Source organism: Amblyraja radiata, chromosome 11, assembly GCF_010909765.2.
Source record: "Amblyraja radiata isolate CabotCenter1 chromosome 11, sAmbRad1.1.pri, whole genome shotgun sequence".
Lineage (NCBI taxonomy): Eukaryota > Metazoa > Chordata > Chondrichthyes > Rajiformes > Rajidae > Amblyraja > Amblyraja radiata.
In genome coordinates this window covers 60,472,093-60,485,908 of record NC_045966.1, presented here as the reverse complement: position 1 = coordinate 60,485,908, position 13,816 = coordinate 60,472,093, and the positions used below count along the sequence as shown (strand labels likewise).

The following is a 13,816-nucleotide window of genomic DNA, read 5'->3' as shown; positions in this document are numbered from 1 at the left end:
ACGTGCAGCACGAAATCCTGGCGCGCTGCGCGATACCCCGCGCAACTCCACGCCACTCCATGCACCCGTCACACGCTACCCATACGCTACCAGGTCGCGTAAATGGCGTGCAAATGACGGCCAAGTGGGACAGGCCCTTTAGCATTTTGTGCCTATCTTCAATGAATTAAACAGTCTACTCTTATTTCCCACATTTCCATTTCCCGCCGTCGCCTTCTGGTAACTTTCATCTGATTTCACCTCTGTAAAATGTACTTTTGGTATGCACCAGCCTGCACTAACTTCATCACTTGCCACCACCCCCATCTGTCTTGGTCTTTTACACCTTTCCTTCATTTCCTCTGTTCCTCCTCTCACTTCCTCCACAACTTGGAACGCATTACCTCTTAACGTTTCCTATTCATTCTGCTTCTCTCACCGCAGATGCTGCCGGCTCTGAGTGTTTTCTGTTTTCTGTTTTGTTATATAAAGTGCACATTATTTTTAAGGGGAAATTAGATACTACAGTGCCCTCCATAATGTTTGGGACAAAGACACATCATTTATTTTTGCGGCTAACCAGTGGTTTGCATCTTACAGTGTTGCCTCTGTATTTCTGAAATCTTCTGCAGACAGTGGTCATTGACAAACCTACACCTGACTCCTGAAGATTGTTTCTGATCTGTCGGACGTGGGAATTGTTTGGGATTTTTCTTTATTATAGAGAGAATTCTTCTGTCATCAGCTGTGGTCTTCCTTGGCCTTTGCGATTAGTAAGCTCACCAGTGCTCCCTTACAGATGTTCCAAACAGTTGATTTTGGTTTGGCGGATGTCTCTAACGGTTTTATTCTTGTTTCTCGGTCTTATTTGACTTTTATTGGTGCATCTTTGGTCCTCATGTTGATAAACAGCAATAAAAGTTTCCAAAGGTGATTGAAAGGCTGGAGGAAAGACTAGGTGCTGAGAGCTCTCTTATACCTGCATTAAGGAGGCATTGAAACACACCTGAGCAATTACAAACAATACAATACAATACAATACAATACAATACAATTTATTGTCATTTGAGCCTCAGTGAGGCTCAAACGAAATTCCGTTTCCACAGCCATACAAACAAAGACAATTCCTAGACGTACACACAATTTAATTCACACAAACATCCATCACAGTGAACCCACTGTGATGGAAGGCAAAGTATTTTCTCTCCCCTGTTCTCCATGTCTCTCCCGATGTCCAAGCCCCAGGCGGGCGATGATAAGTCCCACGGCCATTTTAGGCCGTGCCGGGCGATTTACGGCCCCGCTCCTGGTCCAAATGTCACAAAGTTGGAGACCCCGGCGGGCGCTGGAATGTCCCACGGCCATGAAGCCGCGCCGGGCGATGTATGACCCCGCTCCGGGTCGTTCCAACCCCGCGACACGGGCTGGAGAAGTCGCGTTGCGGGAGCTCCGGGAAGCGGTCTCTCCCCCCGGACCCACAAGCTCCCGATGTCCCAGTCCACCAGACCTGCGGCTGCGTTGCTGGAGCCTCCGAGCCCCAGGAGTCGAGCCGCAGCAGCGAGTCACCACCGCTCCCCACGTTCCGAGGCCGGCCAGCCCCACGATAGTGAGTAGTCCGCAGCTCCGCAGTCTCCCGAGCCCCCGGGTCGTTCAGGCAGGAGACCGCTCCACGGTGCTAGGCCCCAACGACAACGGAGACCCGACAGGGAAAAGGTCGGGTCTCCCGGACAGGGAAGAGATTTTAAACAGTTTCCCCCGCCCCCCACATATACACATTTAAAACCAATATTAAAAAACACCAACACTACATTTAACTAGACAAAAAATAAAAAAAAAGACAGACAAACACCTGTGAAGCCATGTGTCCCAAATATTATGGTGCCCTGAAATGGGGGCACTATGTATAAACGCAGCTGTAATTTCTACATGGTGAAACCAAAATGTATCAAAATACCTTATAATAAAATCTGACAACTTTAACCGCATGCATTTTTTTCTATTACAAATGTCAAATTGTGGAGTACAAAGGCAAATAGATAAATGATGGGTCTTTGTCCCAAACATTATGGAGGACACTTCATTTCTAATTTGTGGTTGTCCGTCCCTCCACCCAAGATGCTGGAGTAAGTCAGCGGGACAGGCAGCATCTCTGGATAGAAGGAATGGGTGATGTTTCAGGTCGAGACCCTTCTTCAGACCCACTTCAAGATGATGTAAGGTAGTGGAAGGACCTGCAGTTTAATTAACAGCCCGATAGGGTGGCATTCTAAGCATTTCTGTATCTCCCAAGTCTTCCTATGGAGATAGGCAAATTAGTGCAAGTTTAGTTATTGCCACATGTACCGAGGTACAGTGAAAAACTTTTGTGCCTGCTCACCAGTCAGTGGAAAGACAATACATGATTACAATCGAGTCATTTACAGTGTATAGATATATGATAATGGAATAATGTTTAGTGCCAGGTAAAGCCAACAAAGTCCGATCAAGGATAGTCCGAGGGTCACCAATGAGGTAGATAGTAGTTCAGGACTGCTCTCTATTTGTGTTTAGATGATTCAGTTGTCTGATAACAGCTGGGAAGAAACTGTCCCTGAATCTGGAGGTGTGCGTCTTCACACTTCTTTTCCTTTTGCCTGATGGGAGAGGGGAGAAGAGGGAGTGGCCAGGGTGCGACTCATCCTTGATTATTCTGCTGGCCTTGCCGAGGCAGCGTGAGGTATAAATGGACTAAATGAAAGGGAGGTTGGTTTGTGCGACGGTTTGGGCTGCGTCCACAATTCGCTGAGGTTTCACAAGGAAACGGTTGGTTTAGTACTGATGGGAATTCCATTTTCAGCTTCAGAACAGTTGACTGGAAGTAATTAAATCTTCATGCCACGAGTGTTCTATAGGCTTTGAGAAACGTCCAGCCCAATTAGCAAGAGGGGTAAGAACTACAGAAGCTGCTCAGCCAGTTTGAAACAACATCTCAGAGGAATAGATCGGGTAGATGCACAGAGTCTCTTGCCAGAGTAGGTGAATCGAGGACCAGAGGACATAGTTTCAAAGTGAATGCGAAAAGGTTTAATAGGAATCTGAGGGGTAACTTTTTCACACAAAGGGTGGTGGGTGTATGGAACAAGCTGCCAGAGGAGGTAGTTGAGGCAGGGACTATCCCAACATTTAAGGAACAGTTAGACAGGATAGGACAGGTTTGGAGGGATAGGGACCAAATGTAGGCAAGTGGGACTAGCGTAGCTGGGACATGTTGGCCAGCGTGGGCAAGTTGGGTCGAAGGGCCTGTTTCCACACTGTATTACTCCATGACTCTTATGGCAATGCTGGATGCTTGGATAACGCTTGGGTTACAAAGCAGGGGAATCTGTATGAAGGAAAAGTAGTCTGAAAGGATCTCTGCATGTGCTGGCATCACAGTGCCGAGTCACAGCTTCCCCAAACTCTGACCTTGTCAGATGCAAGCATGTTAAACACTTCATGGTGTGTTTTGCTGCGAGGGTATGTTGTGGCACTCTCTCTGATCGCAGTTGTGTGCATGTGGAAGCAGAGGGTTGGCTGCTGGGAGGGGGTGTGGCGGAAAAGTGCCAGGAGTCTGCAACTGCACAGCTGCAACGTCATCTCACAAACAGACTGCAGTGTGCACGCAACACCACTACTGGCGGCTTCTGCTGGCCTTTTTTGGAATACTGCCCCCTGTTTTATTTTGATGGTTTCCTCAAATTCCTTCTCAAGCTGAGCCTGTGCAGAAATACTCGCCCACACAGGGGGAGGATCAATAACAAAATGTTCGCTGAAATGTGCAGATTTTAATCCTTCTTCCCACCCAAAGGTTTGAGCAGTTGCTCTGGGCTGAATTGCCAGGAAAGAACTTCCCCTGTGGAGTAGCATTAAAACACGCAGATTAATAACCAAACAAACTGCTATTCCACAGTCATATTTCACTCGGGCAGCTTACACCCCAGCAGTACGAATATTGACTTCTGTAACTTCAAGTAACCCTTGCTTTCTCTCTACTCTCTCCCCCTTCTCAGTTCTCCGATTAGTCTGACCACTCCTGATTACAATTTATGCTTTGTTGTTGCTTCGAGCTAACAATGATCTCCATATTTTCCATGATCACCCCATTTGATGTCTGGTACTCACACCTTACACTTCCTTATCTCTGTGTCTTCCCTTCCCCTGACTCTCAGTCTGAAGAAGGGTCTCGACCCGAAACGTCACCCATTCCTTCTCTCCAGGGATGCTGCCTGTCCCTCTGAGTTACTCTAGCATTTTGTGTCCATCTTCGGTTTAAACCAGCGACTGCAGTTCCTTCCTACACATCCCATTCAACGTCGCTTCAAAAATTAGTTCCTGCACTTTGCCACGTTTGTGGAATCCTGTCTATCAGCTGTTTGCTTATGTTATCCCAGTGATTTGCTGAAGTATATTGCACCATTTGAATAGTGTAGTGGGATTGTCTCTTGTCTCCCTTCAAGGGACACACAGGGACTTGACATAATATTTCACCTTGAAGATGGCTTTTTGGATGTAGATATATACCATGTGCGCGGCACTGAACTCTGAAATCTCTGGACAGGATAGTTACAGCAACTGCTTCAGGTATGAATGCTCACTCCCATCTAGTTAAGGCTGCTGCTGAAGAGGTCACTTAACAACTGATCAGTGTACATGTGACACCTTTTAACTTTTTGTGTTTGTGATGATCAGGAGCTGCTCCACTGAAGGAGTCACTTCCCATATTCTATGCTTCCCTTTCATTGCAACTTGCGCTCCTCTGCCCTGGATTACTTACCTCTTTGTACTGATAGTGCCTTGTCTGGTTGGCGATCTAGGCACCTCCGTCAAACGGGAACACCTTGACCGACTCTGAACTTGACACCCAGGTCACGGTGGCGCAGCGGTGGAGTTGCTGCCTTACAGCAACATGCGGCACTGGAAACCGCTCACGTAATCCATCCCGATTACGGGCGCTGTCTGAATGGAATTTGTACGTTCTCCCCGTGACTTGCGTGGGCTTTCTCCGAGATCGTCGGTTTCCTCTCACATTCCAAAGACATACAGGTTTGTAGGTTTGATTAATTGGCTTGATAAATGAAAAACAAAATGTAAAAAATTGTCCAGTATAATTGTCTAACTTCGGAAGGTGCAAGGTACCCAAGAGGAGTTACATAAATCGCGTCTTAGCTCCAAGGCCAAGAGGTATCCTAACAAAGTTCGGCAGATTATAGGAAATTAATGCATTCCTTATGAAAGTTGAGGTCTAGGCAGTACTGAAGACATGTGGGCATTTAGATGTTAGGGTATCATGGTGAGGATGAGCTATTCCTCTGACTGGTGTTATGTTTTCCCTTGCGGGTGTCTGGAGGTTAGACTTGTTGGTGCTGCCACCAACAACATAAGGATTGTGCACAGCAAGGTCACGATGTGTTTTGAAAGTCACCTAATGTACTTGGCAGTCTCTGTTGCACGCACACAAAGTCTACACTGGGTGCCCAAGAGAAACTTCAGCACAGCCACCGCACGAACAAGTGCGCGAACAGTCCAGTTTGTGATAAAATGACTTCCAATAATAAATAAATAACTAATTCGGCTAACTTCCCGTCCAAGTGTGAAATGTTTTGCGTGGCTTTTTCTGACATGCGTTTTTGCTTTCGGTAACTGAAAACTTTTTTTTTTGGCCCTCTGGCATTTTTCTCTGTGCACTATTATACTTGTGTATAGCTTGGTGGCACTCAAGCATGGTATGATTTGGCTGGAGAATACACAAACACTATAGCTTGGTACATGTGATGATAATGATCCAATGCCAATAACAAACAATGTGGTTACCAGTTTTAATGCTTCTAGTTTTATGGCTGTCGGCGGTTGTTAGATGTTGTTGTGATGAAGCTCCTTGGACCGTTTCAGTTTAGTTTAGAGATACAGCACGGAAACAGGCCCTTCGTCCCACCGAGTCCACACCAACCAGCGATCGCCGCACATTAACACTATCCTACATACACACACACACGCATGGGACAATTTACATTTATATCAAGCCAATCAACCTGCAAACCTGTATGTCTTTGGAGTGTGGGAGGAAACCGAAGATCTTGGGGAAAACCCGTGCAGGTCACGGGGAGAACGTACAAACTCCGTACCGACAGCGCCCGTAGTCGGGATCGAACCCGGGTCTCTGATGTTGTAAGGCAGCAACTCTACTGCTGTGCCACCGTGCGGCCCCCTGTTGTGTTGTGGGAGATGGGTGTGAAAGCCTGTGTGTGTTGTGTTTTTCAGCAGTTGAAGACCATGCTCTGGGCCAGGCTGCAAAGGCTGACTCTCTAGCTGAGCGGGAGGAGGAGCTGCACCAAGCCCGTCTGAGCGCCAAGGCCAAGAGGAAGCTGCGGAAGAACTCGTCGCGTGACTCTGGGTCTGGCCGCGATTCGTTTTCCGAGAGTGGGGATGGTGGCTGCAGCAAAGGCAAGATGGGGGACAAGAAATCCCGATCTGGAAAGGGTCGAGGCCTTCCAAAGAAAGGTAATTGGGAAGAAAGTGTTGAAAATGGAGAGGAAATCTCTAGCCTTTCTCTGGACGCATGCTTCCTTATCCCTGTTAGTTTCCTTGTAACCATTCAATTGCCTCTCTGCATTCTGGATTGTGCACAGGCTTGCACTAACACTTCTGAGGACTTGAAACCGCCCAGTCTCTGAAACAAAAGTGGTAGTAAATCCAGGCAAATATGGTTTCAAACTCCTCTGACAGCAGCCACGGCCTACAGCAGTGGAGGGCATCACGTCTATGCTTGGCCAGGCTGACCCTGCAACAGGTCGGCCAGAACAACGGACCTTCATAGTCAGATCAAGGTCCCTGCGCTTAGAACAACTGGGACTTGCAAATGGTGCCAAATCTGACGACTGTATACTCTCTTAGTGTACTACTGCTGTACACTTGTATTGTATATGAGATGCTTACAGAAATATTCTGAGCAACACGGCTGCAAACTCTGGTTGAACTGCATTCCAGGGAGTCTGAGCACATGAATACCTGACATGAACTGTGGCAGTTGCTTGGCCAACATGTTAATCCCCCAGTAATGATGGGATTAGATATCAGCTGCAGAGCTGCTCAGTCCATTCCCAATTTCTTAAAAACATAGAAAATAGATGCATGAGAAGGCCATTCGGCCCTTCAAGCCAGCACCGGCATTCAATATGATCATGGCTGATCATCCAAAATCAGTACCCCATTCCCGCTTTTCCCCCCATGTCCCTTGATCCTGTTAGCCCGAGGAGTTAAATGTAACTCTCTCTCTCTCAGTGAATTGGCCTCCACTGCCTACTGTGGCAGAGAATTCCACAGATTCATAACTCTCTGGGTGGAAGGTTTTTCCTCATCTCAGTTCTAAATGGCCTACCCCTTATTCTTAAACTGTGAACCCTGGTTCTGGACTCCCCCGACATGGGGAACATTTTTCCTGCAACTAGCCTGTCCAATCCCTTAAGAATTCTATATGTTTCTATAAGATCACGGCTCATCCTTCTAAATTCCAGTCAATACAAGCCCAGTTGACCCATTCTTTCAACATATGTCAAGTCTCGCCATCCCGGGAATTAACCTGGAGAACCTATCTCAATAGCAAGAATGTCCTTCCTCAAATTAGCAGACCAAAACGGCACACAATATTCCAGGTGTGGTCTCACCAGGGCCCTGTACAACTGCAGTAGGACCTCCTTGCTCCTATACTCCAATCTTCTCGGCATGAAGGCCAACATGAGAGATGCCTGCCCCAGTCACCATGCAACCACTGAACATTGTTCAATTGGAAAGGAGGATGTCCACTCCCAGTATCAATCTCTGCTTGGAAACTCCAGACCAAGGTAGGGATGCTTCACCAGAGCTGAGAGTGAGAGGGAGATCTCTCGCCCTTTGTGACACTTCATAGAAAATGGTGGAACTTCTAACAAAGCAATGGATGAAAGAAGACACACAGTGCTGGAGTATCTCAGTGGGTTAGGCAGCATCCCTGGAACCTGCTGGCATGAACATTGAATTCTCCCAATTTTGTTAGCCTTTGCTGTCTCCTCCCATTCCCTCAGCCCTCGGGCTCCTCCTCCTCCTTTTTCCTTTCTTCTCCCCGCCACCCCCCATCAGTCTGAAGAAGGGTTTCGGCCCGAAACATTGCCTATTTCCTTCGCTCCATAGATGCTGCTGCACCCGCTGAGTTTCTCCAGCATTTTTGTGTCCCTGGAACCATGTATAGGTTTAGTTTAGTTTTGAGATACATCACAGAAACAGGCCATTTGGCCACCGATTCAGGGCCGACCAGCGATTCCCCACTCCTACCACTAATCCTACACACACTAGGGACAATTTTACATTTATACCAAAGCCAATTAACCTACAAACTGTACGTCTTTGGAGTGGGGGAGGAAACCAAAGATCTTGGAGAAAACATACAAACTCGGTGCAGACAAGCACCTGTAGTCAGTATTGAACCTGGGTCTCCAGCGCTGTAAGGCAGAGGCTCTACTACTGTGCCATAAAGATGATGGAAAATGGATATGAAGCCACGGGTCAGATCAACCACCACCTTGCCAAATGAGTGAGAGGGTTGAATGAGTTCTGTCTTGTGATTTTTATTCTTCTCTGGCCTGCTGGAAGGTGGCAGAGCATCAGTGCGTGAACCCATCTGATCGAGGCCTATTTTGTGTCACAGGGGGTGCTGGAGGCAAAGGTGTGTGGGGTGCCGCAGCCCAGGTGTATGACGTGGAGCAGCCGGACATCCGCGACCCCAACTATGATGACGATAAGCAGGTACTCCCGGGTGAAGTTCCAACCAAAGTGGTCGAGGGGCAATGAGACGGGGATCCAAGAAATATGGTGCAATTTCAACAGGATTGCACAGAGAAACTATCTCCTGTATGTTGCCAGGGGGCGCTGGAGGAGGGAGATGGCAGCCCTGTCGGCAGTCTGTTAGTTTTTTCATCCTTTTTGTTATTTTTAGCGTTTGTTTAAAGTTTGTTTTTTATGTTCTTCTGTTTGTTTTATGTGCGGGGAGGGGGAAACTTTTTTTTCAGGTTCTTACCTTCCCGGAGATGTGATCATGTTTCGGATCACATTCTCCGGGCTCTGCGGCCTAGCATCGATGGAGTTGAAAAGCCGCCTCGGACTGTCGCGAGCCCCACCGCGGGGCGCGGACTTACCATCGGAGCGGATCCCTTGCCTGGGATCGCTCCCACCGCGGCCTGCGAACTTACCATCAAGGGCTCAAAGTCTCGGGAGAGGCTGGTCGGGAGCTCCAACGCCGCAGAAGGTTCGTCCAGCCCCGACGCGAGGTTCGATCGCCCGGCGCGAGGGGAGCTGACATCCCCCTGATGCGGAGGGTCTGAACGCCGCCGGCTACGGGACTCAAGACCGTCCCGTCAACGGGGGGCTCGAGGTCCCGGACCAAGGAAGAACAACAAGGGAAGAACTTGAACTTTATTTTGCCTTCCATCACAGTGAGGAATGTGTAGGAGTCACTGTGATGGATGTTCATGTTAAAATTTGTTTTTTGAGTCTGTTGCTTTTTTAAATTGTATGACTGACCTGGCCAGTGAATTTCACTAAAACCAATTGGTGTATGTGACAAAAAATGAACCTTATGAACCCTATGAACCTTATGGTGTTGGGAGGGGGAGGGGGAGGGGGGCGGTAAGTAATCATAATCATAATTATACTTTATTAGCCAAGAATGTTTTGCAACATACAAGGAATTTGATTTGCCATACAGTCATACCAATAAAAAGCACCAGAACACACAAAATACATTTTAACATAAACATCCACCACAGTGACTCCTCCACATTCCTCACTGTGATGGAAGGCGAAAAAAAGTTCAATCTGTTCCCTTCTTTGTCCTCCCGCGGTCGGGGCCTCGAGCCTTCCGTTGCCGAGACGATCTTGGCTCCCGTAGATCTCCCGTCGTTTGTTCTCCCGTCGCGGCGATCAAGCTCCAGCATTGGGGGGGAATCTCAGCTCCCCTTCGCCGGGCGATCTGATCCCGGGTTGGGGCTGGTCGAAACCTTCTGCGTCCTTTTGAGCTCCCGACATCGATCTCTACCCGAGACTGCGAGCTCCTCGATGGTAAAATCCACAGGCCACGGTTCGAGCGTCGATCCCAAGTAAGGGATCGCAGGCTCCAATGGTAAGTCCACGGCCCTGCGGTGGGGCTCAAAGTCAGTCTCGAGCAAGGCCGCCAGCTTCATGATGACAGGCCGCAGAGCGACCAGAGATACAATCCGGAAAACAATCACATCTCCATCAAGGTAAGAGATTGAAAAAAAGTTTCCCCCGACACCACCGCCCACCCCCCACATAAAACAAACCAGAGATCATTAACGCAAACTTTTAAAACACACTAAAAATAACAAAAAAAAACCGAAAAGACACATACAGACTGTTAGCGAGGCTGCCATCGCAGCACCACCCTGTGGTATCTTCTGATGTAGAATTTTCCCGCCACTGTATGGAGGTATTCTTGGTTTTTAACGTGCGTTCAATTGCGCTTCTGCAGTGATTATATGGGACATTACTGAACATCCCTAATGCTTTCATTGGGTTACCGAAGGTTTTGTTTCATATATCACAACCCATATGTCAGGATATATTGCAGGAGCGATACATAGATATTGTAGGAGAGAGCACCCTGTTGCTTTTCTGTTGTCATATTCTAGGATATTAGTGCGATCCTCTAATGAAAGTTCAGGTATCGGGAGCATTGAAGATGTGTTGGCATCCATACATTAGGTTATTTCAGTTCTGCTGACTGGTGTTTCATTTTCCCTTGCGGGCGTGTGGAGACTGGTTAGATTTGTTGGTGTTGCAGAGCAATTTAAGGTCTATAATCCCTCCCCCTCCCTCTCTATCCCTCCCCCACCCAAGTCGTACCAGCTTCAAAGTCGTCTTGTCAAGTCTCTGCCTGCCCTCGTTCTCACAGCCCACAGCTAACAAGCTAAAGAAAAGCCTGTTTCTTTATCATTGTTAATTATTTTTGTATATCTTTTCTTAATTTGTTCTATATCTCTCTCGACACTGTCTATATCTCTCGTTTCCCTATCCCCTGACTCTCAGTCTAAAGCAGGGTCTCGACCTGAAAAGTCACCTATTCCTTATCTTCAGAAATGCTGCCTGTTACACCAGCTTTTTGCATCTATCTTCAGTTTAAACCAGCATCTGCAGTTCTTTCCTACACGACAATGTGCACAGCTTTGAGGGTTGCCCAATGTCACTGCACGTATCTGGGCAGTCTTGGTGCGTGCACCCGCACTCTGTGTTGGATGTCCGAGACAAACTTCAGCACAGGGCACCACACAAGTGCCCGAACTGTCCAATTTCTTTGATACCTTTGCGGGAGGCACAATAAGGCCTTTGACATGGTTCCTCATGGAAGGTTGGTTAAGAAGGTTCAATTGTTGGGTATTAATGGTGGAGTAGCAAGATGGATTCAACAGTGGCTGAATGGGAGATGCCAGAGAGTAATGGTGGATGTCAGGTTGGAGGCCGGTGACTAGTGGGGTGCCTCAGGGATCTGTGTTGGGTCCACTGTTGTTTGTCATGTACATCAATGATCTGGATGATGGTGTGGTAAATTGGATTAGTAAGTATGCAGATGATACTAAGATAAGGTGTTGTGGATAATGAAGTAGATTTTCAAAGTCTACAGAGAGATTTAAGCCATTTGGAAGAGTGGGCTGAAAGATGGCAGATGGAGTTTAATGCTGATAAGTGTGAGGTGCTACATTTTGGCAGGCCAAATCAAAATAGGACGTACATGGTAAATGGTAGAGAATTGAGGAATGCAGTTGAACAGAGGGATCTAGGAATAACTGTACATAGTTCCCTGAAGGTGGAATCTCATGTAGATAGGGTGGTAAAGAAAGCTTTTGGTGTGCTAGCCTTTATAATTCAGAGCATTGAGTATAGAAGTTGGGATGCAATGTTAAAATTGTACAATGCATTGGTGAGGCCAATTCTGGAGTATGGTGTACAATTTTGGTCGCCTAATTATAGGAAGGATGTCAACAAAATAGAGAGAGTACAGAGGAGATTTACTAGAATGTTGCCTGGGTTTCAGCAACTAAGTTACAGAGAAAGGTTGAACAAGTTAGGTCTTTATTCTTTGGAGCGCAGGAGGTTAAGGGTGGACTTGATAGAGGTCTTTAAAATTATGAGAGGGATAGACAGAGTTGACATGGATAAGCTTTTCCCATTGAGAGTAGGGAAGATTCAAACAAGAGGACATGACTTGAGAATTAAGGGACAGAAGTTTAGGGGTAACATGAGGGGGAACTTCTTTACTCAGAGAGTGGTAGCGGTGTGGAATGAGCTTCCTGTGGAAGTGGTGGAGGCAGGTTCGATTTTATCATTTAAAAATAAATTGGATAGGTATATGGACGGGAAAGGAATGGAGGGTTATGGTCTTGAGTGCAGGTAGATGGGACTAGGGGAAAATAAGTGTTCGGCACGGACTTGAAGGGCCGAGATGGCCTGTTTTCCATGCTGTAATTGTTATATGGTTATATGGTTAGAAGGCTGTGCCCCTAGAACATGTACCTCAAGCTGAAAGTGCCCATTCAGCAAGGTTACGAATGCAGTTTTCGCACACAGCGCACATGGTCACAGTTATTTTTTTGACTACCTCTCTGGGTTTATTGTGTTAATACAATTGCCTTAATTTATTTTAGCTATTTTTACATTTCTTTATTCATTGGATAGTTTATCTCTTCCAATTTCCATCACAAAAGAAGTATTTTAACTTCCCTTCTCAGTTTTGCTATGTAGGTGTGCCTAAAGAGGAAGTAGATTGGACTTTTTTGCCTTGCATCACAGTGAGGAATGTGGGGGAATCCACTGTGATAGATGTTTATGTTAACTTTTATGTAATTGTGTGTCTAGTTGCTTTTTTCCTCCCTACGGTTTTATGGTAATTCGCTCATCACTGTACCTTAATTGGTACATGTGACAATAAAAGACCTTTGAAACCTTCAGTTTAGTTTACCGTTTCCTCAATGATGCCAGATGGGTCATTCTAAGTCTATCATTTAAGTGTTCCTGCCTTCACACACAATTGTGAAGTTCAAGGTGGGTGCATCAGGATTGAAATTGGAACTGTGGTTCCCAACCACAGGGTAAAAGTTCCTATCATTCACTTTAAAAAAAAAAAAAAGCCAATTCCGAAGTTAGTTATGTTTTTGAGGTGAGGTGGTAGACAATTGAGCAAAGACTGGGAATAGTGTTGAGGTACAATCAGGAATATTTTTATATTTCATAGACAGAGGCCATTATGCCCATTAAATCCATGCCGACTGGCATCATGATCATGTTCCATCACTAATTTCTTCCCCTGTGACCTATTCTCCCCAAATTTCCATCAACTACTCTCAGATTTTACCACCCACATACTCCAGTGGTAAATTTCATTGGCCAATTAACCTGTTCAGTGCCACCCCCGAGTATACTCGGGTCAGAGTAAACAAGCGAAACAAAAATCTTGGCCGTGTGGAAAGGATGTTTCCACTGGTGGGAGAGTGTAGGACCTGAGGTCATAACCTCGGAATTAAAGGGCACTCTTTTAGAAAGGAGGTGAGTAGGAACTTCTTTAGTCGGGGTGGTGAATCTGAGGAACTCATTGCCACAGAGGGCGGTGGAGGCCACATCAGTGGGTATTTTTTAAGGCTGTGATAGACAAATTCTTGATAGAACGGGTGTCAAAGGTTATGGGGGGGAAAGGCAGGAAAATGGGATTAGGAAGCAGAGATCAGTCATGATTGAATGGCAGGGTAGACTGGATGGGCCGAATGGCATAATTCTACTCCTA

The 13,816-nt window shown here is 46.6% G+C and overlaps 1 protein-coding gene across 2 annotated transcripts in view; it reads left to right on the top strand.

Moving 5' to 3' along the window:
• The window catches only part of LOC116978683 (programmed cell death protein 4-like), a 54,527-nt gene that overhangs the window by 17,374 nt on the left and 23,337 nt on the right, over positions 1-13,816 (top strand). Inside the window, exons 2-3 of one of the 2 annotated variants that reach the window (XM_033029999.1) lie at positions 6,259-6,495; positions 8,675-8,772. In XM_033029999.1, the coding sequence (XP_032885890.1) occupies positions 6,259-6,495; positions 8,675-8,772 (335 nt within the window). Of the gene's footprint in view, positions 1-6,255; positions 6,496-8,674; positions 8,773-13,816 lie in introns of both variants that reach the window. The other variant, XM_033029998.1, reaches the window with a different exon arrangement.